At 46.7% G+C, this 27302-nt stretch overlaps 3 protein-coding genes across 3 annotated transcripts; 2 read left to right on the top strand and 1 right to left on the bottom strand.

The window, feature by feature from the left end:
• Nucleotides 1-400: 400 nt before the first annotated feature.
• Nucleotides 401-14750, top strand: CIZ1 (CDKN1A interacting zinc finger protein 1). The gene is made up of 15 exons (XM_072985128.2): nucleotides 401-619; nucleotides 2248-2363; nucleotides 3802-3971; nucleotides 4313-4457; nucleotides 4753-4807; nucleotides 6232-6296; nucleotides 7030-7109; nucleotides 8015-8197; nucleotides 9338-9468; nucleotides 9994-10078; nucleotides 10288-10401; nucleotides 10914-11087; nucleotides 11377-11446; nucleotides 12931-13052; nucleotides 14235-14750. The coding sequence occupies exons 1-15, from the start codon at nucleotides 537-539 to the stop codon at nucleotides 14733-14735; spliced, it is 2094 nt and encodes a 697-aa protein (XP_072841229.2). The 5' UTR covers nucleotides 401-536; the 3' UTR covers nucleotides 14736-14750.
• A 1012-nt stretch (nucleotides 14751-15762) lies between these two features.
• Nucleotides 15763-18061, bottom strand: BBLN (bublin coiled coil protein). The gene is made up of 2 exons (XM_020793396.3): nucleotides 17856-18061; nucleotides 15763-17266 (listed from the first exon to the last, which is right to left on the bottom strand). The coding sequence occupies exons 1-2, from the start codon at nucleotides 17950-17952 to the stop codon at nucleotides 17070-17072; spliced, it is 294 nt and encodes a 97-aa protein (XP_020649055.3). The 5' UTR covers nucleotides 17953-18061; the 3' UTR covers nucleotides 15763-17069.
• Nucleotides 18062-19495: 1434 nt separating this feature from the next.
• PTGES2 (prostaglandin E synthase 2) lies at nucleotides 19496-27242 on the top strand. The gene is made up of 7 exons (XM_072985129.2): nucleotides 19496-19810; nucleotides 20690-20884; nucleotides 21873-21928; nucleotides 22596-22742; nucleotides 23667-23867; nucleotides 24403-24520; nucleotides 25042-27242. Exons 1-7 carry the CDS (start codon nucleotides 19526-19528, stop codon nucleotides 25168-25170), a joined length of 1131 nt encoding a protein of 376 aa, XP_072841230.2. The 5' UTR covers nucleotides 19496-19525; the 3' UTR covers nucleotides 25171-27242.
• The last annotated feature ends 60 nt before the right edge of the window (nucleotides 27243-27302 follow it).

Genomic DNA, 27302 nt, shown 5'->3' with positions numbered 1-27302 from the left:
ATAAAATATAAATACAGTAAAGGATCTGGAAGGGGGGGGGAAGAAAGGGGCTGCTTTGGAGACACCGGGCAGTAGTTTTTGGAGGCGGGAGCAGTAAGTAAATAAACAAAAGCGCTGGCTCGGAGAAAGAGGGAAGGAGCGGATCCGAAGGAAGGAAGGAAGGAAGGAAGGAAGGAAGGAAGGAAGGAAGGAAAGGAGGGAGGCAGGGAGGGCTGGGTCTCCGATATCCTGGGCTGGGGATGATGCCCGGGCGGGTCGTCGGGCGTCGTCTGTAGCCGTGCGCGCGTGTCTGCGCCCCGCCGGTCCGCGTGTCTGCGCCCGTGGTGCCGCCGCTCCTTCCTTCCTTCCCTCCCTCCCTCCTTCCCGTCCACACGCCCACCCGGCGGGCCGGTCATCCATCCCCGAGGCTGAGCTCCCGGCGGGGGCGAGGATGATGCACGGCCGGCCGGGGCAAGATCGGCGGCCAAGCTAGCGCCTCTCCGCCCGGCCCGAGGAGTCCTTCGGCCAGGCGGCGGTCCCGGGATCCCCTCCCCGGCATGTTCCCCCAGCAGCAGCTCCAGCAGCAACTGCTGCACCTCCAGCAGCTCCTCCAGCCGCCCCCAGCGCCTCCACCGAGCCGGTAAGCCTTTCCACTCGAGGCCGGGGATGCAGGGCCTGCCCTCGTGGGCTGCAAGGGGAGGGCGGGCTCCCCTTCCTTCTTTTGCATCGCCGGCAAAAATAATAATAATAATACATTTCCTCCTCGCCTGATCCCGGCTCGGCTTTTCTTGCACCCCGTCTGCAGGACGGGAGATGTTTTCCCCCCCTCTCTGGGTAAGGAGGCTGGCCTCTGGTCTTCCATAGGATGCTCGCCCCCAATTTCTGCAGCCTAGAAACCCCGAGGATTTTGCAAGTTTTGGGACTTGGGTACGTGGGCTCAGCTCTGCACCTATATTTATATTTTTGCAATATAAATAGGGCGCGCGCACATCTGTGCATGCACCGCTGGGCGCCCCCAGATGGCATTCTGCAGATTTATCAGATCTCTGTGTTTACATTTTTTGCAAAAGCTGGGATGAGATCTTAAGTATCTTGACATACCCTGAGATCTAGTTTCTTAAGAGAACTGGTTAGTTTTTTTTAGGTGCCATAAGACTTTTATTGCTGTTTTCTGCTGTTTATCTTTTTTTTCCTACCCGTTGCTTTGCACAGAGAAGAGTGTAGAAATCGATACGGATCTATCTGTAAAACACACAGGTGGGCATCAGTGCCCATGAGCATAGAATGGAAAGGGAGGTCGTGTGGCTAGAATGTGAGAGACCTGGGTTCAAATCCCCACTTGGCTGTGGAACCTTGCGAGTGATAAAACCATTCCTTGAATATCTCACATCACGCTGTGATATGCTGGAAGCAAATTAATGGGATGTAATAATAAAAATGTGAACCATGAACTGGAGGGAAAAGATAGACAAACACACACACACACAGAAGCAAGAATACGAGTCGTACGGCTTCTGGTAGTCTCATAGGTTTTATATGGCATAAACTTTCGCAGATGCTGAAAGCCAGTAGACCCGGCAGTGAACAGGGCTTAAGAGTGAGGCTGCAGGGTGAATCCCTGCAGATTTCAATGCCTGGGCTTTCTCCGTGCTTTGAAAAACATAATCCAACAATATTGGCCTGTTGCAGAAATCTTACAGAATCTACGTTGCTGAAAAGGCTTCATGCACACGAGTTTCTGCATCAAGAGATGTTGTCAATACAAAACACAGCCTCTCATTCATCCCGGTGGGCCTTGGGCAGGAAATCATCTTGGGAGGATCAGGCCCTTGGGTCTCTAAAGCGTGTTGGTTCTCTTCCACCAGAGAAGGAAAAGAAGGAAGGAAAATTAAATTTTCAGCATGCAAGGTGGTCCCTTTGCAAGAGATTTGTCTTGCAAATACACTGTAAGGCATCTTTGAGAACAGTTGACCATGGGGCCTCTCTCCTTAGCCCACCCTTGAGAGAGGGTGGGGGAGGCAGGTCATGATGCTGCTTGCTGCCCTGTTTGAGGATGATGAGATGAACAACGGCAGCTACAAAGTGGTCTGGGGGAATGGGCTCGTTGTGGAATTTGGGGGTGCCATCCTGCCTTTCCCAACCAGTTTTGCTGAGAACGGAGAGGTCTGAGGCCAGACTCTGTGAGTGATCCCCCCCTCACGGCTGCTCGAAAGCAAACTGGGCCTTTCCTGATCCTCTTATCCGTCTGACTTCTCTTTTCCCCCTTAGGGGCATGACGCCACCTCAGCAACAGCAGATCCTTAATTTGAGGCCTGCCGGTCAAGCGTCGCTCATGAGCGCCAACCCCATGCTTCAGCGGGCCTTACTTGCCCAGCAATTGCAAGGTAGATGCTGTATTTCCTTTTCAGGGGGGAGAAAGGTGCTTATTTTCTAATGAGACTCCTGAGTTTTATACAGGTAAGCAAAACGCTGTCCTGGTGTAAGCAGGTATTTGTTGCAAAAGACGCTCCAGTTCCGAGGCCGGTGGAGCGTGTCCTGTAGGTAATGCCCTAAAGCTCCCGGTGTGCCCCACAGAGACCCCCTAAGACATTTATTTTAAGGATACTGTTATATACAATGATATAATGTTATAGTGGGGTTAAAGTTGTTTATAGGTAAGAGAGGATTGGCTCCCCCCCCCCCCCCACTTCCACATTTGGTACACTGCTTCCCATATTGTTGTTTAGTCGTTAAATCGTGTCCGACTCTTTGTGACCCCATGGACCAGAGCACGCCAGGCCCTCCTGTCTTCCACTGCCTCCCAGAGTTTGGTCAAATTCATGTTGGTCCCTTCGGCGACCCTGTTCAACCATCTCGTCCCCTGTCGTCCCCTTCTCCTCTTGCCTTCACACTTTCCCAACATCAGGGTATTTTCCAGGGAGTCTTCTCATGAGATGGCCTACATTTATTCAAATACAGTCATGTCATCTTCTTCTGGTTGCTGCACAAGGGTGGAGGGAGGGGTTTCACTTCACTGGGGCTTATTTTTGGGGTGGGACTTATATTACGAGCACCCTGAAAAATCCTACTAGATCTTATTTCCAGGTTAGGTCTTATTTTTGGGGAAACAGGGTATATATTTTGCAAATGGCATTTCTTTTACTTTCTTAATGGGGTGGGCTGTTCTGGTGTTACGCTGTTGATAATCAGGTTACCTGTAACGAAGAACGGCTTGAGAACTGACCATTCCCCGAAGTGCCCCTGCTCACCCACGAGGTTCGGGTTACATTTCTCAACACCTGATGCCCCTATTCTCTGGCATTTGAGAAACCTCCGGGTAAATAATTCAGCAGGTTGTATAATCTGTAGATTCAGCAGTGGGTGTATTGTGTTGACTTTCTCCCCTTCTGTATCTCATATGGAGATGTATACGGCATCTGCACTGGAAAAAGACAGCGTTTTGATCCCGCTTTTATTTTTTATTATTTATTTATTAGATTTTTATCCCGCCCTTCTAGACTATGTCTACTCTGTGGGCGGCTCACAATAAAATTATTCATAAAACAATTAAAACCATGAATTAAATCGACAATGTTAGTATTGATCAAGATGGAAAATTTAAATTAAAAAAAGGTTTTAACTATCACAGCTCCATCCTATAGGATCCTGGGGTCTGTATTTTACCAAGGGGTGTGCATTTGTCTGCTAGCAGTATGTGACAGCGCTCTAGCAAAGAATTGCATGTACCTTTTCCCAAACTGAGGGACCCATCCATAGAAACGGGCCTGATTCTTTCGCCCATTTCACACGGTCTCCCTTCTTCCCCTCTTTCGCCGTTCGTAGGTAACTTGAGAGGTTTTAACATGGCAGCAGCTCCTGTACTACAGCAGTTTTTCCCTCAGGCCACGAGGCATTCCCTGTTGGGACCCCCTCCGGTTGGGGTATCCCTAAAGCCCGCCCGTTTGGCGTTCCCGACTCTCCTGTTCCCGCGGCAAAACCGGACTTTTGGCAAGGTGAGTTTGTGAACCGCGGCTCCTTGTTTCGTTTCCTCCCGCTCGCCGCCTCCATAATCCTTCTCATTCGGTCATCGTGACCCTGGTTGATTTGAGCTTGTTTTGAAATTTTCCCAGTTATCTTTTTTGGCTGCATTTCTGCTATTCCTGTCGTGCTATTATAGGGTCTTGGAATCAGCGCTTCTTCCTTGGCTCACTTCAGGCCTGGTGCACTTCCATTCATCCCCGCAAGACAGACGGATCTGTTGTCTTCGTAGGGAGAGTCCAACTTGGAGAGGATAAACCTCGCCAACGATGTTTTCTTTCTCTTTCAAACGCTGTGTCCTCTTTCTTGACCGCAGGACTTCCCAAAGATTCCCGAGAGGAAGCGGGAGGCCGATTCTGCATCCTCTTCCTCTCAAGGCCAAGGAACGTGTGAAGCTGGGCCGGTCATGGAGGCATCTGACTTTCAAGGAGACTCTGAGCTGTCCAGTTCTTTACCTTCAGGTAGGAGAAAGCCTGAGCTTGCTGCTTCCTCAAAGCCAAACAGTGCAGGTGAGACGGAGGGAAGGGTTCTAGAAGAAAGATAAAGATAGAGATGCTTTTAAATGGATGGACCTAGAGCTTGCCTTCCTCCACATGGTGGCCCCCAGGTATTTTGGACTGGACTCCCAGCTGGCATTGGCTATTAGTCAGGGGGTGATGAGAGTGGCATTAAAAATAACACAACTTGGAGGAGACTTGAGTTCAAGGATGTGGTCATTCTGCAACAATAATACAGTATCCTTTATTGGGTCCACAGAAACACCAGCAGAATCCTCTGGAGATGGCCAGCCAGCTGCCAAACGGCTAAGAAGGTAATAATAGAATATCACAATAATTGAGCTGGAAGGGGGCCCATGAGGCCATCAAGTCTAAGCTCAATGCAAGAATCCAAATCAAAGTAACCATAATAGTTCGAAATCACATCAAAATTGTAACAAGATCATTGTCTTGTGGGATCAGAGTGAAAAAAGCCTTCCAGATCTCACATCCTTCTGTTCTGGCGCTTCCTTCTCTGTGAATGAAACAGACCTTCTGAGCTGTATGATTCCCGACATCTGGTTTTTGAGCCATGGTGGCCATGTTTTTTCCCCGTGGGTGTGTCCCTTTTTAAACTCCGCTTAAGTTGCTGCTTGCTGCTGCACCTTGTGGCAGGGAGTTCCACAGGTTCACTGTAGATTACAAACAGAAACCATTCTCTTTTCCGTCCTGAAACGACATAAAATCAGTTTCGTTACATGACTTTTGAAGTTGTTTTAAGGTGTTTTCAAAAGGCTTCGAAATGTTGTTTTCGAGAATTTAAATTGGTTTCAGTTATTTCAGCATGTTCTCATTGATTGGATTCGACCCGAAGAGTTCTCTGTCCGGTGTGGGTTGGAAATGCTGAATCTTATAGTCTTCATCTCCCAGAAGTGTGAGCAGAATATACTTGCAGCAAAAGAAACAAGAAAAATCCAGTGAAAGCTATAAATAAAATCTAGCATTGTTCATAGTCACACTGCAGAATAATACATAATACTCCTAAAATGAGCTACACCAAGTAATGATGACCTGCTTAGTGGAGCAATATTATTTAAAAGTGTATTAAAATTTAATAAAAATGTTCATTCAAAAAAAAAATTTCCCAAAGCAGGTTCACTAGAATAATGAGAACATCCAAAAACTCCACCTCTGGAATAAAACACAAGGATAAAACTGGAAGAATCAATTGCAATAAGCAATGTATTCGCGAAGGCTTTCACAGCCGGGATCTAATGGTTGTTGTGGGTTTTTCGGGCTGTTTGGCCGTGTTCTGAAGGTTGTTTTTCCTAACGTTTCGCCAGTCTCTGTGGCTGGACATCTTCAGAGGACAGCACTCTGTGCTCTGGTGTAGTTGGTTTTGGGAGTGGAGTATTTAGTGCTGTCCTCTGAAGATGCCGGCCACAGAGACTGGCGAAACGTTAGGAAGAACAACCTTCAGAACACGGCCAAAGAGCCCGAAAAACCCACAACAACCATGCAATAAGCAGCTTTGGTGACCCAAACTGGCCTTCCACCTGTCTGGTGATGATGATGTGCCATCACATCATTTCTCACCGATTATGACTCTCTGATTGGTGACCTTAAGCCTCCCTGGTGTCCAGATGGAGTGCCTGCACTCACACCTCACTGTGACTTACTTTCTTGGCCTGGTGCATCTTGTTATTACAACATACTCTTGCGTTTTCTCTCCCCACCCACTTCATCCCGGTCCTGCTAGCAAAGCTGACGAGGCTATTCCTGAAGAAATAGCAGAGGAGACTGATGCGAAGTCCCGCCTGGAAGGTAAAAGCAACACAGGACACGAGAGAAAACCTTAAATACTTTCCCAAGTGGAAACTGGCAACCTTCGTAAATGATGCACAAGTATGTTTTCATGTACCGGACGATGCAACAGGACTTGTTTTCGTTTGCAACGTCCCCTGGGAATTAAGAGAGTCTTCTCAGACCTTCTAGCTTCTGAGACCTCGTGAAGCATCACTCAAATGCTCTAGCTTATTTTCTCACTTGGCAAATGATTTCTGCCTGCCTGCAAACTCATATTTATGCCCCATTAAATAAAAATTGAGCTTTCCAGTTTGCTGGCTTGTGCAGATCCGTGCACTTTGGTGGTAAGAGAAGAGGAACAAATGCATGGCTCTAGGGTAGGACACCCAACGCTTTTTGCTCGTGAAAAGTCTCAGGTCGAATCCTTAACATCACTGAGAGCATATGCCCCAAACAACTAAAGGTACTTGTTGGAAAAGTGACTTTTTTAGACAGCTCGGAGAATCCGCCAGACGGCATCCCCAGTGGTCCTGCTAGTCAAAAGGATTTTGGGAGTGCCATACAAAAAAAGTAACTCTTCTATGTTGTGATGTTAGCTTATAATTGAAAGCCACCTGGCTACAACCTCCCCATCCCCTGCTTCTAAGAGCTTAGTCTGAGATTCCTTTCTCTCTACTTATGTGTGTACATACACACAAACACATATATCCAAACTCAAGATGCTCCATCCCAATCCACTTCTCTTTCGTAGAGAGAGACAACGAGCAAAAGACCCTGGCTGGAGATTCTTCCGATGAGAAGCACTTTGTGGAGGAGTTGAAAACTTCAGAGGTGAGCAAACAACCTCTTCAGGCTTCCTGCCTCAAAAGAAAAGACAGTATATCCTTCTGCTCCTTGGTTGCAAAGCCCTATGTGTGCTGGGAGCGCAGTATGGAAGAAGCACAGCGTGCTGCGACTATAACAACACTTCCTTCCCCTCCAGAAACCCCTATTTTGGCATCATAACACCTGACCTTCTGTGGCTCACTGCATGTTGCCTCTGTTGAGCTTTCTGCTTCAGAAGGGTATTTTTTTTCTAAGTGTGCGTCTCCTCTCATTTCTTCCTGTTCCACTGGGGCTGCTCTTGATCAGTTCCTGTTGCTTGGCTGTCTCTCCCCCCCCCCCCCCGTTGATCCTGCTAAGGTAAAGTTTCCCCTTGACATTGAGTCCAGTCGCGTCCGACTCTAGGGCGCAGTGCTCATCCCTGTCTCCAAGCCATAGAGCCAGCCTTTTGTCCGTAGACAGTTTCCGTGGTCACATGGCCAGCGTGACTAGACAAGGAACGCCGTGACCTTCCCACTGTGGCGATCCCTATTTATCTACTCGCATTTGCATGCTTTCAAACGGCTAGGTTGGCAGGAGCTGGGATAAGCAATGGGAGCTCACTCTGTCGCGGGGATTCGATCTTCGGACAGCTGGTCTTCTGACCTTGCAGCACAGAGGATTCTGCAGTTTAACCTGCAACGCCACCATGTCCCCTTGATCCCTCTAGGAATGGGCAGTTGAGAAGCCCTCCTTTCCTTTTTCTGCCCGCTCCTTCCTGGATCAGCCCGATTCCCATCTCAGTTAATTCAGCGAATCCTTTGACCTCTTGTGCCTCCCAGAGAAGTGAGCCCCTCCTTGTGTGTCGTGTCCTTTCCCATCCTCTTGGTCTGCAGCAGTACATCTTGGCTAGTACCTTCCTCCCCTTTTCTCAGGTGGTCAATTCCGGGGGCTCCTTAAAAGTAACAATTCAGCAGAGCAGCGAGAGCCGAGCGATCAGCACCACGGCCCTGAAGCCGGCTCACTGGACCTCCGAAATGGGCGCTGCGGAGACCAGCCCGGAGTCTGCCCTGAAATTCTACTGTTATATCTGCAAGAGTGACTGTTTCAGTCAAGAGGTAATAATACCGAGGCTTCAAGTTTAGGATTGTCTGCTTTGATAGCTGCATCCCTTTCTCCTTGACACCCTAGCTTTCCACAGGCGGGGATTTTTATTTGGAAAAGGGCTTCTCAAATTAACTCCCGTGGCCTGCAGTCATGGCATGGCTGTATCCGAGTGCCATTCAAGAGACTCCCACCACGTAGTTTACACGCAGCCTGCTTCTCAGGGGAATAAGGCAAGGGAAATCATGTAAAATGTGCTGTTTTCAAATACTGCTTTTATTTACCAGTTTTTAATATGATGTGTGTTTAATTCTCTTTTAATATTGTAATAATTTACTGTTTCAGCTTTTAATATTCTAAGTTATCTTGTATCCTTTAAAAAAAGAAGGCAGGCATATAAATATTTTAAATAAATGAAAGAATAAATAAATGTGCCCATAAAGACCAAGAGATGGTGTCAATAGAGAATAGCCATGGCTAACAGAGAAATCCGGGAGAGTTAGATTTGACCCATGGAAGAGGCGGATTTGGCTCTGGGCTGTATGTTTCCTACCCCTGCCTGTAAGCATCTCTTTGGTGAACCTTTAGGACATTCAAAGTAATTACAGTTGTGCCCCGCTTAACGATTACCCCACTCCACGACAAATCCGCTTATCGATTAGGTTTTTGCGATCACTTTTGCAATCGCAAAACAATGTTTATATAGCAAAAAAAAAAAAAAAACGCTTTACAATGATCAGTTCCCTGCTTCCGGAACCTATTTTTCCCTTTACAACTATCAAAACAGCTGATCGTCAGGTTTCCAAAATGGCTGCCCACTGTTCAAAATGGCTCCCCGCTGTGTTAGGGACGGATTCTTCGCTCTACAGGGAGCAGAAAATGGCTGCCCTATAGAGGATCTTCGGTTTACGATGAGGTATTTCGCCCATTAGAACGCATTAAGCGGTTTCTAATGCATTCTGATTGGCTTTTTACATTCGCTTGACAATGATTTTGCTCTACAGCGATTTCGCTGGAACGGATTAACGTCGTCAAGCAAGGCAACAATATATTCCTGTTGGAGCCCCCTGTCTGAAATGAAGAAGCTTGCCAGATTAAAGAGAGATTCTCTCTCTCTCTCTCTCTCTCTCTCTCTCTCTCTCTCTGGGTTCCAGAATTTCCAGAGCCACATGGCAGGCGTTCAACACCAGCAGCGCCTCCGGGACATCCAACACATGAGCAACCTCTGCTTTGTCTCTTTGCTCCCCGTGGTGAAGGAGCAGGGGCCGCTGGCTGAGAAAGACGGGTACGTCTCAGAGGCAAACCTCTACAGCCTGGAAATTGGGCTCTTGTAGGTTTGTTTGGCTTGTTCTTGGCTATGCTGCCTGGGAAGGATAGGAGTTGTAGTCTATCTAATGTGTCCAGCAAGCACCAGGCTGGACTGGCCTTGAGGCAGATTTGAACAGCAGTGTTCTAGGTATGGGATTTTTCAGACCACCGATCCCACAATTCTTCATTCTAGGAGTTCTGCCTTGGAGAAACACACTTTCACAGACACTTAAACGTGTCTCGCCTGGGGAAAAGGCCTGAACCGGTCAGCTCTGAGGCTTAGCTAGGCCTAGCACCACCCAAGCTTCCTGTTCCTGCCCCATTGCTTGCTGGGAGCCTTTCTTTTTCTGAACAGGAAGCCAAGAAATCCTGTGCCTTATTGAGTGGAGCATGGCTTTAGAGAGCACGATTTCAATCAAAGACCTAGCAGGACATGGGTTTGCTCTACCAGCAATAAGAGAAGGAAGAGCGCTTTTACAGGGATCCCCCCTTTTCCTTGCAGGGAGAGTCAGCAGCGGTGGTGTAACACCTGCCACACACATTTTACAGGCGATCTGATCAAGCACCGTCGGACTCCGGAACATAAGGTAACAATCTCTTCCATTAAGCAAGTGGAAAGATCGAAAGCAAGGATTCAGAATGTCACTTCTGAATGCGGATGCCTTCGGGCTGGTGTTCGCTCAAGCCGCACGGAGCTGAACTCGATGACGATGCTCTTGAAGGCTGGCCTTGAGGGAACTCCATGACATCATCTGCTGTCTCTTTTTTGACTCTCCCCAATGCCCTCCCCCTGCAGCTCGCGAAACGCTCCCTCCGCCCCTTTTGCACCGTCTGCAGCCGCCATTTCAAGACGCCGCGCAAGTTTGTGGAGCACATGAAGTCCCTGGCGCATAAGCAGAAGGCCAAGGAGGTAATAAATAAATGGAAATAAATGGAAGGAAGGAGGGTGGTTGGTCGGTCTCCGTACAGATGAATTTCTACAGAATTAAAAGCCTTCCCCAACCTGTTGCCTTCCAGTTCTAAGTACGGTTGAGAAATTCATTGCGCCTGCATTTTAAGAGGCGATTGGAAAAGAAAGATGGAAGAGAGGATTGGATAGCCATCACCAGGGATTTCAAGGGCATCCGGAAGATGGAGCAAGTTTGTTTTGTCCTCTTCTGGAGTGCAGGACCCAAATCATGGGATTCAAATTACGAGGAAGGGGATTTGTGACTAAACTTTAGCAAGACTTTTTCAAGGGAAAGAGCTGCTCAGCAGTGGAACATTGAACATTTTAAACTGTGATGGATATCTGTCGGGGGGGGGCAGTTTGACTGAGGTTTTCCTGCATCTACAGTGGGTTGGGTGAGATGACCTTTGGGTGTCCCTTCCCGACTCATCATGTCTCTTTTTCTCCGTGCCCTTTTTGCTATGTCCGTCCAGGTGAAGTTGGGAGAGAAGGAGCAGGGAGGGCCTGAGGATTCGGAGGAGCTTATCACGGTCGACGCTGTCGGGTGTTTTGAAGAAGAGGAGGAGGAGGAAGAAGAAGAAGAAGCTGGAGAAGAGGACGACTCTGAAGGGGAACCGCAGGAAAATGAAGACTCTCTAACCAAGCAGGTGCATATTCACGAGAATATTGAGGCTGGTTGAGATGACCCTGTTAAAAGCAGAAACCGGCCAAAACTTTCCTCTGTTTCTCTGCTGTGTTGTTGTCTTTTCAAGTTGTTATGTTATGGTTCTAAATGCGCTGCCTAAATTAAACAAGAGGACCATGTCCTAACATCTGCTCTTTTAGGGCCACTGTATGTGTCTTTGACATAGCGTATAAGCCTCTCCCCGATTCCAGGAAGAGGTTCCCAAGTTCATTTTTCTACCTACCCGATCCTCTTTCCTGGTTCTTCCACAGGCTGGGCTGAAGGAAGAGCCATCGGAAGACGGTGGAGGGAAGGAGGAATATTGCCCAGATACGGTCTATGGTAAGCAGACAATCTGAGCCGCAGTGGCGTGTATCTTCTTTTGTAGCTGCGTCCTCTCACTGCGTTGATGGAAAGAACACCTGCCCAGGAATAAAACTGGCCAGGGAGAGGTTTCCCTCCCCATCCCAAGGGACATGAGGGTGTTTGTATGTGTCTTTTTAATATTAAAAAATGGGGGGTGCAGGAATCAGGGTGCTCCGTGAATCACATTGCCAATCTATGTGATATATTGGGACTCCTGGTGGGCTCCCAGAAACTATTTAAAAACACACTGTAATAGTATGGATGAGTTTCTCTTTATATGTCCCGGATTCACCTGTTATCTCTTCACGGCAATATGTATGGATGATACCTTAATGAGGACTCGTTAGCTGCCATATCTTTTAAAGAATACATAGTCATCATATGATCTCCATATTTAGGGGCAGTTCTATCTCAGAAACCAGGGACAACGCAATCCGTAGCAGCTTTCACTGTGGCTTTGCACCTTTCCCTCCTCCACCGCCCTACATTATTAGGCCTGAACTAAAAGAAAAGACAAAAGCAACAGGTGGTCCTCTGAGCATGTACAGAGTGTTTCCCCACCCTTGAACATCCCCCAATCACAGATGGTCTTGGCCTCTACGTGTTTGACCTGAGAAAGCAGGTCTTGGTAGCATTTTCTCCTCTAGGATGGGGCGGACACAGTACAGCCCTTCCCCTAGATGTGGCTAGACTACCATTCCCATCTGTCCCCAGTGCTGGGAGTTGGAGTCCAAATCCCATTGCGGGGGCGGCCCTTGGACAATGGCTCCAGGAAAGTATCTTTTGTTCTTGTGTCCAGTGCATGTTCTTTTTCCCCCGTAACAAACCAAAAACATCCCATCTAAAAATAGAAATAGACAAACAAGCGGAAAACACAGAAGCGCCAGACCGCAGGACAGCGTCCACAAGCGCCGCTGGAGGCCGTGTTTCCTCTCTTCCACCCTCCCGTCATCCTAATCTCCTTGGATAGGAGTGATTCATACCTTGTACATCCTCTGCCCTCCCTCTCACACCTCTCCCTTGCCAAGTCTATCTTCCCATTCGGTGCAGTTTTACACCCTCCTTCCTCCTCCTTTTTGAGATGACCACTGTTTGTTTTGTTGTTTCCTTTTGTTCCAGCCGTAGCCTGACGTTAGCCATGCTGTAAGACTCGGTAGGTGGGTGGGTGAGCCAAAATGGGTTTTGAACTACGATGCCCTACCTGTAAGGTGGCATGTTGCCCACCTGCCCAGATGAGGCTCAGCGCCCCCAAAAAGACCTTCCTGCTTTAGTAACACGTTCCTCATTTTAACCAAAGCACCGATTTCTTTTTGAAATTCAAGTCCCCGTTTTGTTTTTCCACACCCACGTAGCATTTTTCATCTTTCTGATTTCGTTTCCTTATTTTTATTTTTATTTTATGATGTTTTGCTTCTATTCCATGTGATCTGTGACTCCTCTTCCTCTCCCTTGTTCCACAGGCCTGGATTTTCTGGTTCCCGTTGCGGGCTTCCTCTGCAGACTGTGTCACAAATTCTACCACAGTGACTCAGCCGGTCGGCTCACGCATTGCAAGTCCCTGATGCATTTTGAGAACCTCCAGGTCAGACCCTTCCGCCTGGCTTTTTCTTCCCATTTCTTGTGACCGTCTGCTGTGGTCCCATCTCCGCCCCTTGGGAATCCTCTTCCTCCAGCCATCCGACGCTTCTATTTTGCCATCTTGCACCCTTCCATTTATAGCATGATCTGCTCTTGTGTTGATCTTAAGAGTATGGCAATGGCCGTCCCATTAATATCACATCCTTCTGTGTCACATCTTTTCCTTTGTATGTTTTTTAAGCACCGGATTTAAAAAAAAGATGCTTAGTAACATGTCTTTCTATGTGGCTTGTCTTCTTTATTTCTCAAACTGTTTTCTGCACGCCAGAAAAATTCTTCCTTTTCCCTTTTAAAATTCTCTTCTTGTGTATACTGCTCTTTTTTGGGGGGGGGGGGTGCTATAATTTTTGATCATAGAACTGCAGAGCTGGAAGGGACCCTATGGGCATCAAGTCCAGCCCTGTTAAGGTGGCTCAGTGGGGGAATCGAACTCCCAACCCTAAACCACTGAGCTATCCTTAGGAGTAATTCTAGATCAGACCAAAGGCCTTTCTAGTCTGGCGTTCCATTCCCAGTGGCCAGCCAGTAGAACCCAAACAGTTTGCTATGCAAACTCTGATCGTCCTCAAAGTAAACTCACTATACTTTCTGGGACTTCAAATGTAATCATGACTGATTAAAGACACATTTTTTTTCAATGAATCTACTCATGGTATTGAACAGAAATGTTTTTATATAGGGGCTTCTCCCAGTAAGCTCATTTTCACCTGTGTAATAGCCCTATATGTCTGTTTTAGCTACAAGAGGGTTTTACTGGGGGGGAGGGAATCATTTAACTACATTTAGTCACCTTCCATATATCGATGAACTTTCCCCACATTGTGGTGCAGGAACACACCAGCAACTGCAGTGAAGCCTGGGGTCTGCGCAAGCGAGAGGGAGGTATTAGTATTACCACGAACAGGGAATAGGCGTCATACAAACACGGAACTGATAGGTCTTTCATGCTGATACCCACATAGTAATTTTGCACCCATGTGCATAACTTTTATTTAGTTCTCCTATGTTGTGTAATTTGTTGGTCGTCGCAGAGACACGGAACTGCTCACCATGTCAGAAGTTGGCGTCTTTCTGTTTCTTGGCTGACTGTCAGTAACTTTTGCTTTCTTTCCCCTTCTGTTCACAGAGATACAAAGCCATGAAACTCCAGGCCTCATCCACACACGCAGAGACCTCCTTGCACCCGCAGCCGGAGCTGGCCGATGGGCAAATGGTGGATGCCGCCCAGGCAGTGGTTAAGACAGAGACGGCCGAGGCCGGGGAGGAAGAGGCGAGCTTAAGGGGAGACTGCAGGTCTCCAAGAGATGAGCCCGCTTCCGCGGCCCAGACTCACAGTCCAGTTGCTTTTAGGAGTCCCAGCCCGGTTGTGGAAGATGGGGGAAAATGTGGAAACCACTTGGCGTCACCTGGCGATGGCACCTTGCGGCAGGATGCTCCAGGGACAGGAGAAACGGCAGAACTGCCTAAGCCGACAGCCAAACCTTGTGACACGACGCAGCAAGGGGTGTCGGCCGACAGAGTGGCAAACGAAACACCAGACAGTCGCCAGCAGGAAAAGGGAGTGTCGTCCTCCGCCAAAGGGGACTCATCTAGCCGCCGGCGTTCCACCAGGCATAAGGCTAGATAAAACTTTCTCATTTTATTTTTGTAGGCGAGTTTTCTTTTTGTGTGTAGATTTCTCCAGGAAAGGTTTTTATTCCCACCCCCCCACCCCCGAGTCTTCTACTTTTAGAGGAAGGAAGAACAGAAAAAAGAATGCTATAGTTTTACTGCTTTTTTTGGTTAAATTAAAAGGGGGAAAAAAAGAGGAAAAAACATCGCTGCCCTTTTGATATATTCTGTCCAGGGTCACCTGGCCAGCTGTGGTGTTCTCGAGGCTTCCTGAGAAATGAAAGGAAGGCCGGGTTGTGAGCATTCTTCTCTTGTCGCAACATCTGTTCCACATGATTCCAGTTGTGTTCTTCAGGGCAAAAGGCACAGAACAGTGCAAGAGCTCCAGATTCTTGCCTCTAAACCCCTGGAAAGCTTAACCATGGCAGTTTCAAGAGGCACTCTTTATTAGCATCTTAACTTCGAGAACAAGTGATACCGTATTCGTGGTAATTTAACACCCGCCAGTGTTCCACCTCTCGGCTTCTCCCCCTCGCTTTAAGCACTCTGCAGTTCAAGGAAACATCACTGCATACTCAATTTCTGGATCAAGAGCTTCTTCCACTACCACCATCCTCTGGTTGTAATGGACTACAACTCCCATTTGTCCATGGCAGCTATGATGGGTCTGTAATCCAAAGTATCTTAAAAACAGCAAGTTGGGGAAAGTTTCTAGACTGGGAATTCTAGTACCCCAAATAATGAGCTGAATTTAGTTGCCAGTCAAAACTAGAGCAGATGGTTGAATCAGTTGCTGAAGAGCTAAATCAAAACTTAGTTAAATCTGATTCAGTGGGTCTGCTCTGTTCAGAACTAAGAGTTAGCTTTGGTTGTGGCCGATTCGAATGGTCCTATTGTGATGGAATATTCCTCCAAGACTTCTCCTGCCCCCAGCATGGGATCACTCAGGTTTATTCAAAACACCTTCTTTAGAAACTCTGACCACCAAAGACCTTCTGGGCTTAATCATGCGACTACAAAACGAAATTCACAAACTTAGCCAGTTTTTCACACTAAGCTGGATTTTTAAATATATAAAACACATAGGAATCATCAGCAAGAATTCTGGCCAGGATGCCTGGCTTCTTTTTTTGGTGTCAAAACAGAATCACAACTAGGAACAAACAATTCATTACACAGTCACTGAATGGGGTGTGTATGCGCCATAGGGAGAATATAACGCAGAGAGATTTTGTTAAAAATACTACAAAGGGAGGAGAGAGGGCTCGCGGTTCTGGACCGCTTTCATTGTGGATCCCAAAAACAACTACTCAGAGTTGATGTCAGTACAGTGGTACCTCACAAGACGATTACCCCGCAAAATGACGAATCCGCATGACAAGGTTGTGATTGCCATTGTGCTTCGCAAAACAGTGTTTCCTATGGCAGTTTTTCGCTGGACGATGTTTCGGTCCGTGCTTCCCAAGACTTCCCCCCCCCGGGGGGGGGGATGCTTCGCAAGACAACGATTTTTACAGCTGATCAGCGGCTCAGCAAAATGGCTTCGCTATGGGCTATTTTCGCAAAACGACGACTATTTTCCCCATTGGAATGCATTAAACAGATTTCAATGCATTGCAGTGGGGAAACGATTTTTGCAAGGTGATGTTTTTGCTAAACAGCGATTTCAATGGAACGGATTAACATTGTCTTGCGGGGCACCACTGTAGTTATACTACTGAGGTCCCATTGAGCTTCAGCAGGGCTTCGTTCCCAAGTAAGGCGATACAGGATTGCCAGCCTGGGTCAAGCAACCACAGCTACCTAATTAGATGAGCAGAATGGGACGAACAAGTCTAAAAAAACCCCAAATCCTGCCCCCCTGAAGTAAGTCTTCTCCTGACAAGCTCCCCCAGAAAAAGGCTCTGTACAAATTCACCATGACCCTAGAAGCCAGAGGTGAACGATGGTCTTCCAGATGTTTTGACTTACAACTCACATTGGTGTCCAGAACAACCAGTGGTGAGATGATGAGAGTTGCCATCCTGAACATCTGGAGGTCTAGAGTTAGCCACCCCTGCGGCTAGTTAAAACATATATTTACAGGCACCTACATTTATCTAATGCCCTTCTAGTGCTCACAACCTAGAGAAACAATCCTTGTTCCATTAAGTTCTACAACCTAGGGGCCATAGAGTCAAAGTCACAAAGGAGCACATCTGGTTTGGAAACACACATGGACCAGGGGGGCCCTCTATTATGAATGTTAACATTTCCCCCACCACCGCCAACAGCAAAGGATGGTCCCACCGGGTGCCGCTTCTATGTACACCCCGCTTTGTCCAAGGGAAGGTGGGTGGGGTGGGGGGCCTTATGCATCCAGCTTGGATCTCTGGCTGCCAGCCTCTCCGTCTTCACTTTCGCTCAGCTGCTGCTGAAACTCCAGGCGGGTCTGGCGGTTGGATTCCAGCAACTCCTTCAACCGGGCATGCAGATGGTCATTTTTCTCCTCCAGGTGGTCTAAGCAGGAATTGATCTGGTCCAGCATGGAATTGATGGCTGCATATTCTAGTGGGGGAAGGGAAAGTATTGCAAGAAAAGCAAAGAGAGGATGCCTTACTGGTGGGAGATATACACGGAACAGACCAAAGAAAAGACAATGTATTATGATTAAATCTATCTGGAGCCTGACATGATAGATTCCACATGCGGGAAATGACACCTGAGTGAAAGGAAGCTTTACTCCTCAGTAACCTTCCCTAAAATCATGGTCTTTAAAAAAAGGGGAGGGGTTTGGCTACCTCTTTTAAGACTGACGAGTTTGTTTGAGTGTAAAATCGGGTTTCTATTCACTTCCTCAACTGGACTGGGGCTAGCCACTGGATTTACCCCGAGGGCGATCCAGCATGCTAAATATAACCGAATATTAACACGTTCTGTCAATGCAGCTAGCAATAAATCAGGCATAGGAAGCAGTTGGGAATTGGGCGGTTATTAAGAAAGATTATTATGCATAGACATGCTGTAGGCAAATGGAGGGAAATTAAAATAAAATTTAAAAAGAAAAAGAAAGGGCTGCTTAGCAAACCAAAGATACCCCCGAGATCCTTTGCTATGGAGGGTCGACCCAGGGTTGAGAAGGCCGTCTCAAGGTTACCTGCCTCTCCGAAGCCGCCCTCTTCTTCCTCCTCCTCCTCCTCTTCCTCCTCTCTCCGTCTCAGGCTCAGATTCGGCTCCCCGTTCGGACCCGACATCCTGAGGCTTCTGTCCCGCCCTAGCAGCGCACCCGGCTTGGCCAGCGGCTAAGCCCCGCCCCGGATGGAACGCGGAGACAAAGTTGCCCAGGCCAAGCCACGCCCCTTCCTCCGCGGGAGGTCCATTCATGAATCTTTGCCCGTCGTACGGTCCAGAAAGAGAAATGGGGGATCATGGACATGAAAACCAAGCCGCTCTGGCTGAATTATTCACCCCCCCGGTAGTTATCCCATAGTGGGAATCCCGGGGAAGGAGTCATCAGGGGATTACGGTCCCCTGACCACCAAGCACCAGAATACTAAAATAGTACAATTTTTAATTTATTGGTTACCTTACAGTCTGCTTTTTTTTCTCTAATTTGTAATGTAGATAGATTGCTATACATTACTGCTTTGATTGAATTTTTAATACTACTTAACGTTTTCCATTTCTTAGAGTGGCATTTTTTTTTTGTATACTACTTGATCTTGGCCTTAATGTCACCTGTTAATGATGTACGTAATATTCATTTTTTCCATAGTTTTAACAATGGTCTTGTAATGATGTTAACCTCAGTTGTATCCTCATCGTGTTCCACTTTAAATCTTGTCTTTCGTTGCTGGAAGCCCCAGAAGAAAGGCGAGGTAAAAATATTTTAAATAAATAAATAAATATTTTCCAAGCTCATTTTATGGTGAAAATGGGAGTATCTATCTATCTATCTATCTATCTATCTATCTATCTATCTATCTATCTATCTATCTATCTATCTATCTATCTATCTATCTATCTATCTATCTATCTATCATCTCTGACCAACCTTCCTTCGGCCCGCCCCCTGCTGTAAAAATCCTTTGATTGACAGAGCCATTTTTTCCCCTGCAGCCCCAGCAGAGGGACCGGCCCAAAGAGCCAGGATAAGGTCAAAGCCTCCGACGCTAAGAAGCCCCGCCCCTTCGGCCTGCTTGACTCTATGGTTATAGGATGATCTCCTATCCGGCATGATGCGGGAGGGCAACAAAACTGTTACTACGTATCATGCTGTTTGAGACGCCAAAAAGACACAAAGATGCACAAAGCAAAACGCTATTTTTGATGCCTTAGTCTCAAAACACGAACTTAGCCTTGCCAGCAGTTTGCATTCAAAAACACCGGGCAGCATGTCTAGCCCATTTTGGGGGGGACCATCTAATTTCCCCACTTTATCCCAAAGAATAATCCCGGAGAACAAAAAAACGGGCTTCGTTTTACGACATTTGTTTTTCCTTTAACTGGTCTCAATTCAGAGCTCTGTTAAGCGGGAGGAAGAGATCCGGAGAACTGGAAAAATCCCTTTGTAAGAGTTTTGCTATTGTCCTACTATCACCACCCCTGCCATTGTGGCTTTTATTGTTTTATTTCATCGTCTCCAGGATTCCCATCCAACACAGCAGTCTTTCTCCCGCCCCTCCTTAGCGGAACTCATCAGCATAATATCACCGCCAATGCAATCAGCCTACGGCTCCCACTGGATTCCTCACCCGAGGTTCTTTTTTTAAAAGATACTTCTTGCTGCTCGGCGCCCGCCCGCGCCTTTTTCCTGGCACAGCGAAGATGGCAGCGGCTTGCTTGCACGGTCGGGCCGCCGCCGCGTGGAGGCTGCTGGCCGGCCCTTCGGGGCTGCGGGCGAGCGGCTTCTTCCTGGAGGCGAGCAGCCGATCCCGGGGCTTTTCTTCCACCGGAGCCAGCAGGGGCTTCGGGCCCACGTGGGCCAGGAATCCCGGCCGCCCTTGGCTCTTGGGGGCCGCTTTTGCCTTGGGGGGCACTTTGGGCGTCTATCAGACGCTGCGGCACCGCTTCCAAGGGCCGGCCCCGCAGGCCAGGCAGGAGGTAGTCCAGGTAAGGAGAGGAAGAGGAAGAAGAGGAGCACAGCCCTCAAGCCCCTTCTCCCTCTGGCCAGCCGGCCTCCCCAATGGCCAGCCCAGGACTTGGCCCACTCAACCATCCCATGCACCGGGGACTCCGGTTCCCATCATCCCCAGATGCTTGGTTCCACGGCTGCCCGCCCTTCAAGCAGCTGCTGGTAGCCTTGCCTTTCTGCTGATCTCCCCCCCCCTTTTTTCCCTCCCCCACCAAGCAATCTCAATGCATAGTCAGGGTTGCGTCTTGTGACTTTCATAACCCATAATCTAATTAGGCTCTCTCTCTCTCTCCCTTAAAGCGCTTTATTTGGTTTTCCCTTGTTCAGTTGCTCTTCTGGTTCTTCTTAGGTGTGTGTGTGTGTGTGTGTGTGTAGTTGTGGTTGTCTTGAGCTGTATTTTAGCATTGCCAAGCAAAATGTTAGAAGTCTTGATCATTGATTGCACTGGCCCTTCCTCTGCCAGCCTGATCAGCCTCCCCCATTCCCCGTTCTCCTACCTTGTGATTTGTTTCCTGTAACCTTTTGTAATGAAATGTTCATTTAAAAGGGGGTGGGGGGTGGGAACCGGAGATGCAAAAGAACCAGAGTCTGCAGAATTAATTAGGTTTTTGGTTAAAACATGTATCTGTTATATAATACCAGACAATGCTTATATAATTTTGATTGACTGTGCCTGATGTTTTTGAATGATGATGATGATAAGGAGGAATAGGAGGAGGACATCCAGATTTGCCCTTGGAAGGGGTGGAGTTTCGAAAACTGGGGAGCCACCACCAAGAAGGCCCTGCCACATGCACATGTGCCCTGCGCAGGGCGCCCTGCGTAGAGCATCATCCATTTTTTCTTCTTCCGTTCAGCTCCCGGAAGGCAGATTACAGCTGACCCTCTACCAATACAAAACGTGTCCTTTCTGTAGCAAGGTGCGGGCGTTTCTCGATTACCACCAGCTGCCGTACGAGATTGTGGAGGTGAACCCCGTCATGAGGAAGGAGATTAAGTTCTCCGCGTACCGCAAGGTGCCGATTCTCCTTGCCAACACTGGGAACACCCTGGTAAGATCCCGGACTGACACAGGAACAGCCCGGCTTGGTGTTTTGGAAATCCAATCACCGGTTTTGAAGTAGTGTGGGAAGGAGGTTTGGCGGACTCTGGCAGTGGCTTTGCTGGATGGCCGTGCAGTTAAGGATGTGAAATTCCCATCAGCATTGTTTCGGTGTGGCTTTTACTCTTGGTTTTTTTTTAGTATGGCGTTTGTTGGATTTTTTTTAGTATTTGTATGCTCACCATTGTTAGCTTTGAATGTCAGATTTTAATGATGCAGGCGAACTTGGATCCTTTTAAAGGAGAAAGATGTGGCCAGGGGGCGAGTGAGATATTTTAAACAAACAAACAAACAAACAAACAAACAAACAAACAAATAAAATCATCTTAATTTCTTTACCTTTCATTCCAGTTTTGAGTTGCCAAAATGATTATAATCAGCAGGGTTAATAAATAATTTATACCACATGTGGTTTTAATATCTCATCTATCTTTCTGTCTTACCGTGTTTCCCTGAAAATAAGACAGGGTTTTATATTAATTTTTGCTCCCAATAATGCATTAGGGCTTATTTTCAGGGGATGTTTTATTTTACAGTCATGTCATCAATATCTAGTTGCTGGACAATGCTGCACAATGGTGGAGGGCGGCATTTCACATAACTGGGGCTTGTATTACGAGCATCCTGAAAAATCCTACTAGGGCTTATTTTCAGGTTAGGTCTTATTTCCGGGGAAACAGGGTATCTATCCATTTATTTTTCTAATTATTTTGGATTTCTGTCTGTCTTTCTGTGCGTGAGCAGTGTTCTACAGATATTCTGTGCAAACACCTCGCAAATCCACGCAGTATATTAAGAAAGAGATGTCAAAGCTGCAGCAAAAGATATCCAAAAAGAGAGAAAATAGACAAATTTTTTTTTCCAGATTGAGTGTCCTAGGGATTTAAATCACCATGATTTTTATACAATTACTGTGATTTCATTTTCCGCCCTCTCAGCAATTAAACGACTCGTCTGTGATCATCAGTGCAATTAAAACCTATCTCCTCTCCAGGTAAGGGACTGTTTCTACTTTCCCTTGTCCCCTTTGCTTACTCCCTGAAGTTAATGCAGATTTCTTCTCCTTGTTGTTAATCGCCCTGATTTTTGTTCCCTCAAAGACCTCTTCAGTAAACCATATGGTTGTCTACTAATACAGGATAAGCTTTATAGGGGGTTGGGAACTGGCAGTCTTTGGGCTAAGATCCAGCCCTTTGAAAGGTGTGTCTTGGCCCTCAGTGGGTCATGACCAGCAGTTAACGTTGGCAGGTGTCGTTTGGAGCCTTCCTTCCCTCCAGTCCCTCTTTAAACTAACTCTAGCTCAGTTTAAGCATCAATATTCACTAGGAGAAAATGTTTACAAGGGGTGCATGTTAGTTAACTAGCCATGCTAGCAGAAAGGCATTGCGGTTTAGTGGCTGAAGGGATGGACAGAGACCCAAGAAATTCAAATCTTGGTCCTATCTTGAAACTCACAGAGTGATCTTGAGCCCGTCCTTCTCTCTTTTTCAGCCCAAGTGACCTCTCAACCTGATTGGCTCAATCTACTGTCGTTTTATTACCCCCATAAAAGCAGAGGCTTTCAGAATAACAGGCAAGGGACCGAGAAAAGGTAGCCAAAATCCATCCAGACGCCCTGACCGGTATTGGAATCTCATGCGTTTTTATTTTTGTCTCCGCAGGAAAAGCTTGGAAGAGATTGTATCCTTTTACCCTGCCATGAAAGCAATGAAGGAAGGCAAAGAAGTGACGGAGTACAATAACAAATATTGGCTCATGCTGGATGAGAAAGAGAGTCTGCGCGTTTATCCCACGGAAGACGTCATGGTGTATGTATTATTACTCAGTAAGATGCAGGCAAGGCCGGCCCTACTGTTAGGCAGATGGAGGCAGCTGCTTGGGCAGCCACAGACCTCCAGGGTTGTGAAAGAGCTACAGTGGTGCCTCGCTTAACGAGCGCACTGTTTAATGATGAATCCGCATAGCGACGTCGCAATTGCGATCGCAAAAGCGATCGCATTGTGATGTTTAGATAGGGGAAAAATCACTTTGCAAAGATTGGTAAGTGTTTCGCTTACCGATTTTCGCATAGCGATTTTTTAAAAACAGCTGATTGGCAGTTCAAAAATGGCCGCCGGACGCCCAAAATGGCCGCCCGCACCATTTTCGCGCCTTGCCCTCGCTTACCAAGGGCACGAAAATGGCGGCGCTATGGGGAAACTTTGCACAACGGTGAGTTTAGGAGCCATAGGAACGCATTAAACTAAGTTTAATGCGTTTCTATGGCGTTTTTGGTTCCATATAGCGATGTTTCCCCATAGCAACGGTTAATCCGGAACGGATTAACCTCGATATGTGGGGCACCACTGTACAAGGTTTTCAGTTACTTCCTGTGTAATGTCGGCATTTTTAATATAAGGAAAAGAGAGAGATGCTCATGAGAGAGTTTATTAAAGTGGGGAACATTGCCCCTTGAAGCCAAGAAGAGCGGGGATGGAAGTTCCAGATAGAGAAGAGCAAAGACCTCTTCACCCAGGATGGAGTTAAGCTGTGGAACTCCAGGCCACAGGATGAATTGATGGATGCCGTTGGGTGGATTTGTGGAGTTTCGGGCTATCTGTGGCAATTAGTCAGGGGTGATGAGCGCCACCTCCAGCATCGGAGACTCTTGTGTCTCCTTGGGTGCCGACGGTGGCACGTCTTTTCCAATGCTCTTACATCTCCCCCTTTCCACACCCTTGGCTTTCCTACAGGGAGGAAATGAAATGGAGGCAGTGGGTAGATGACTGGCTCGTGCACCTTATCTCCCCCAATGTTTACCGCACGCCTGGTGAGGCCTTGGCATCCTTCGACTACATCGTGCGAGAGGGCAAGTTCGGGACGATAGAAGGCCTGTTTGCCAAATACTTTGGTGCCATTGCAATGTTCTTCATTGGCAAGAGGCTGAAAAAGAAGTTGGTATTTCCTAAATAATTTTATGGGTTTGGGGGTGGTAGGTGGGCATCCCCTTTTGTTACCTTTTCGTTTTTAACAGGGAAGCGTTCTCTGTCTCTGCCCTGGAATTCTAGGCCTCTGTGTTCACTTTTATAAAAGTATATGTTTATATTTGTTTCAGGGAGTAGCGGTATTATTCTATGGTCTTTTGTAGCAATAGCAACAGTGTTGTAGCATCTTAAAGGATAACAGATTTGCTTGGGAAAATAAATCCTATCTGAAGAAGTGGTCTGTATTTTTTGCTCGGTTTATGCTGAATAAACTGTGCAATATTCAGGGTGACACAGGACTCTTAAGTCCTATCCTCTGAAGAGGCCAGCCACAAAGACTGGCAAAACGTTAGGAACAAAAACCCTACAAAACACGGCCAAACAGCCCAAAAAAACTACAGCAACCATCATGACACAAGACTTTTGGTTCATCTTTGAAAGAGGAACATAGTAAATGACTGACAATTTTTTGTACAGTTTTTTCAACTTTTTTCTGTTTTCGCAGGCATCAGCTGCACGATGACGTCAGAGAAGACCTGTATAAAGCAGCCAACGACTGGGTGAAAGTGGTGGGCGCAGACCGAGCGTTTATGGGAGGAAACCAGCCCAACCTTGCAGATTTGGTAAGGAAGTGGGATAGAAATTGCTCATCCTTTGAGACTGTGGTTTGCTTTTGCTGCATGCTTGAATTACGGTGTAGCGACAAACCTGGAAATACAGGCATGAAACCACTCCTTAAAATATCTCACTTACCTAGAAAGCTTTCTTAGGGTCTCTATAAGGTCCATTCTGACTTGATGGCTCATAACACTTACATCCATGACCCAACCATTTGATTTAATGTTTTCATGTTTCCTCTTAGGAGCATGTTGGGCTGGGGGTTGAAAGATCTGGGATCCCTGTGGACTTAGGAGACTCACTGTGTGAACCTGGGGTGCTTATTCTCTCTCCCTGCTTGATCTACCTCACATATTGGAATATTGAGGGCATATTGGAAAATCAGAGATCCATGTATGCCACTTTCAATTCGTTGGAGGGAAGCATGGAATATAAACAAAGCTCCTTTTAATCCCAGGCTTGTGCTGATGTATTTTTCGTTTTTCCTTTTTTATTTTGGCAAACCTTCTCTGTGCTATCTGCCCAGGCTGTGTACGGAGTCCTGCGTGTCATGGAAGGCTTGGAAGCTTTCGATGACATGATGACACACACCAAGATCCAACCCTGGTACCATCGGATGGAGGCAGCCATTGGAAAGAATGAAGCTACTGACTGATACTCCGAGCGCTTCGAACCCCTCTTTGCACAGACAGGTTGAGAGTGCCATTCGGTTTAGCAAGGCTTCAACAGAAAACAGCGCTTGTGGGCCAAAAAATGGGTGTAGGAGGAGTGGCTGCTCTAGAGTTAGTCCAGATCTTGGTGAAAACTAGGAAGCAGCAGAAACAAAGGCATGTAGATGCTTCATTGGAGAGCCTTCAAGCTGTCCTATTTCTGCGAAAATTCCAATTTAACGAGATGAGAAGAGTGAAGTGCTGTATCCCTTTACATTGGTACTGCGCTACTAGCAAACTCTTTCATTTTGAGATTTGACTCCGTGTTGCATTGCTAATGACCCATAAACAATTCTCCATGTCTTCCTGGTTATGTACAACATGCAGAAAAATACTTCCTTGGTCCAGACAGAGATGGAAGAAATGGACACTTCCATAATTTGGAATTTGGGACAGTGGTCATGTTTTCTGCACACAGAGATTGCTTTTCATTTTTTTTCCGGGCAAAAGGGTCTGAAACTTTTTTTCCCACCCCTTTCCTTGCTGATCTCAAGCTGACTGAACTTCTCTTTATGGGCTCTGCATGGCATTTGGAACTTTTCTGTTAACGGTTAATCCAGCTGAAAAAAGAATAGCTAGCAAAATGTGTGGGTTTTTTCATTCATCCTTTGGAAGGTTTGTTTCTGGAAATGGCAACCTGGGAAGAGAGAAATGCAGAACATCCTTCACGTGTTACAAAATTCCTACTCAGAAGGCCATTTTTAAATGTGACAAATTAATAAAAATAGGATGTTTGTGCCAGAGGGAGCATGTATCAACTCTACTTATGGATAATTTTCTGCAAGTAAATGATCAGCGCTTGTTACAGGGTGTACACATGTAATGTTTCATGTGTGTCTGGAAACAAAATTGTTGTAGCCTGGAAAAGCATGCATAGAAAGACACCTCTAGAATCTGAACACAAACCATTTTTGTGTGGGCGTAGTCCATTTTACAGAAGAGAACCCTGGTAATTGTAGTTCTTGGACAGGAAAGGAGAGGGGGTGCATATAACAAGAATGCTAGGAGTTGTAGTCCCTGAAATGACACGAATCATGGATTTTTAGGCTTCAGTCCTGTGTGTTCCTATCTGGAAGTAAATGCCACTGTATGCAGACTTACTCCAAAGTAAATGTGAATAGGATTGTGCTGTTGTTAACATACAGCCTCTGCTACAGTTGATCAAGAGAGCAATCATGGAGTACAGAAAAATTCTAGAGTGGGTCAGACGTAGCGCCATTTCTGTTTGGAAATTCAAACTGTTTACTGTGGGTAAAACCATGAAAATCAGTGGGACTACTCCAGATTGTACAGGCTCTTGCTTTGTTGTAGATCTCCTTGCTCCAGAGTGTGGTCAGTCAACATAATCCAACTTGATGACTGCAAACCAGAAACCCTCTGAAGTTATTTCAACAAGAAACACAGAACAACAGCAAAGTTATTTAGCTAGTGAGTTTACTCTGGCACACATGGGTGGAGAAAAAAAGGCAGCTTAAACCGTGTTCACCTTTAACTAACTTGTCCTTGTTCAGTTCTTTCCATCTGTGAACTGAGCTATGGTTTTTATTTTTTTGCTTCTTCTTCTGTTCCACCCTGCTTAAAGGTGGTTAACCCCCATGTTGAGCATTCCCAGTCCGGAAAAGGCATGATTGGCAAAGCAGATTCTATTGAAATAAATCTTTTTTGGCCACTATCCTCTTCAAGTCATTGTGCACCCAATGGAGAGTTGTCAAAGTGAGTGCAGCTATGCCATGAGATCCTTTATTATGCCTGGTCACTGGAATAATATATTAACCATTTCCGTTTAACTTGCTAAAATTTTGGATGTCTGTTTGAATTTCCCAGATTGTCTGCTTCATATTCAATGTCTTTTTTCCCCCCTGATCCCCCCCCTTTTTTTTTGATCCTGTAACACTGACACGTGTGGTTTTGTGAGCTGGACTTTGCTGGAATAAAGTCTCCAGGAATTGCCATGTTCTTTCTTTCCAATTGGGATAGAGTGAGAGATGAAACTTGCAATAAAATGATTTTGCTGGTGTTTGCTGGACTGGTTTTTGTTTTTTTCCCTTTGTTTCTGTTGAAGTGAATCATCAGTGAA

Source organism: Pogona vitticeps, chromosome ZW-PAR, assembly GCF_051106095.1.
Source record: "Pogona vitticeps strain Pit_001003342236 chromosome ZW-PAR, PviZW2.1, whole genome shotgun sequence".
Classification (NCBI taxonomy): Eukaryota; Metazoa; Chordata; class Lepidosauria; order Squamata; family Agamidae; genus Pogona; species Pogona vitticeps.
Note: the sequence above shows the minus strand (reverse complement) of the source record. Positions and strands in the feature narration are given on the sequence as shown.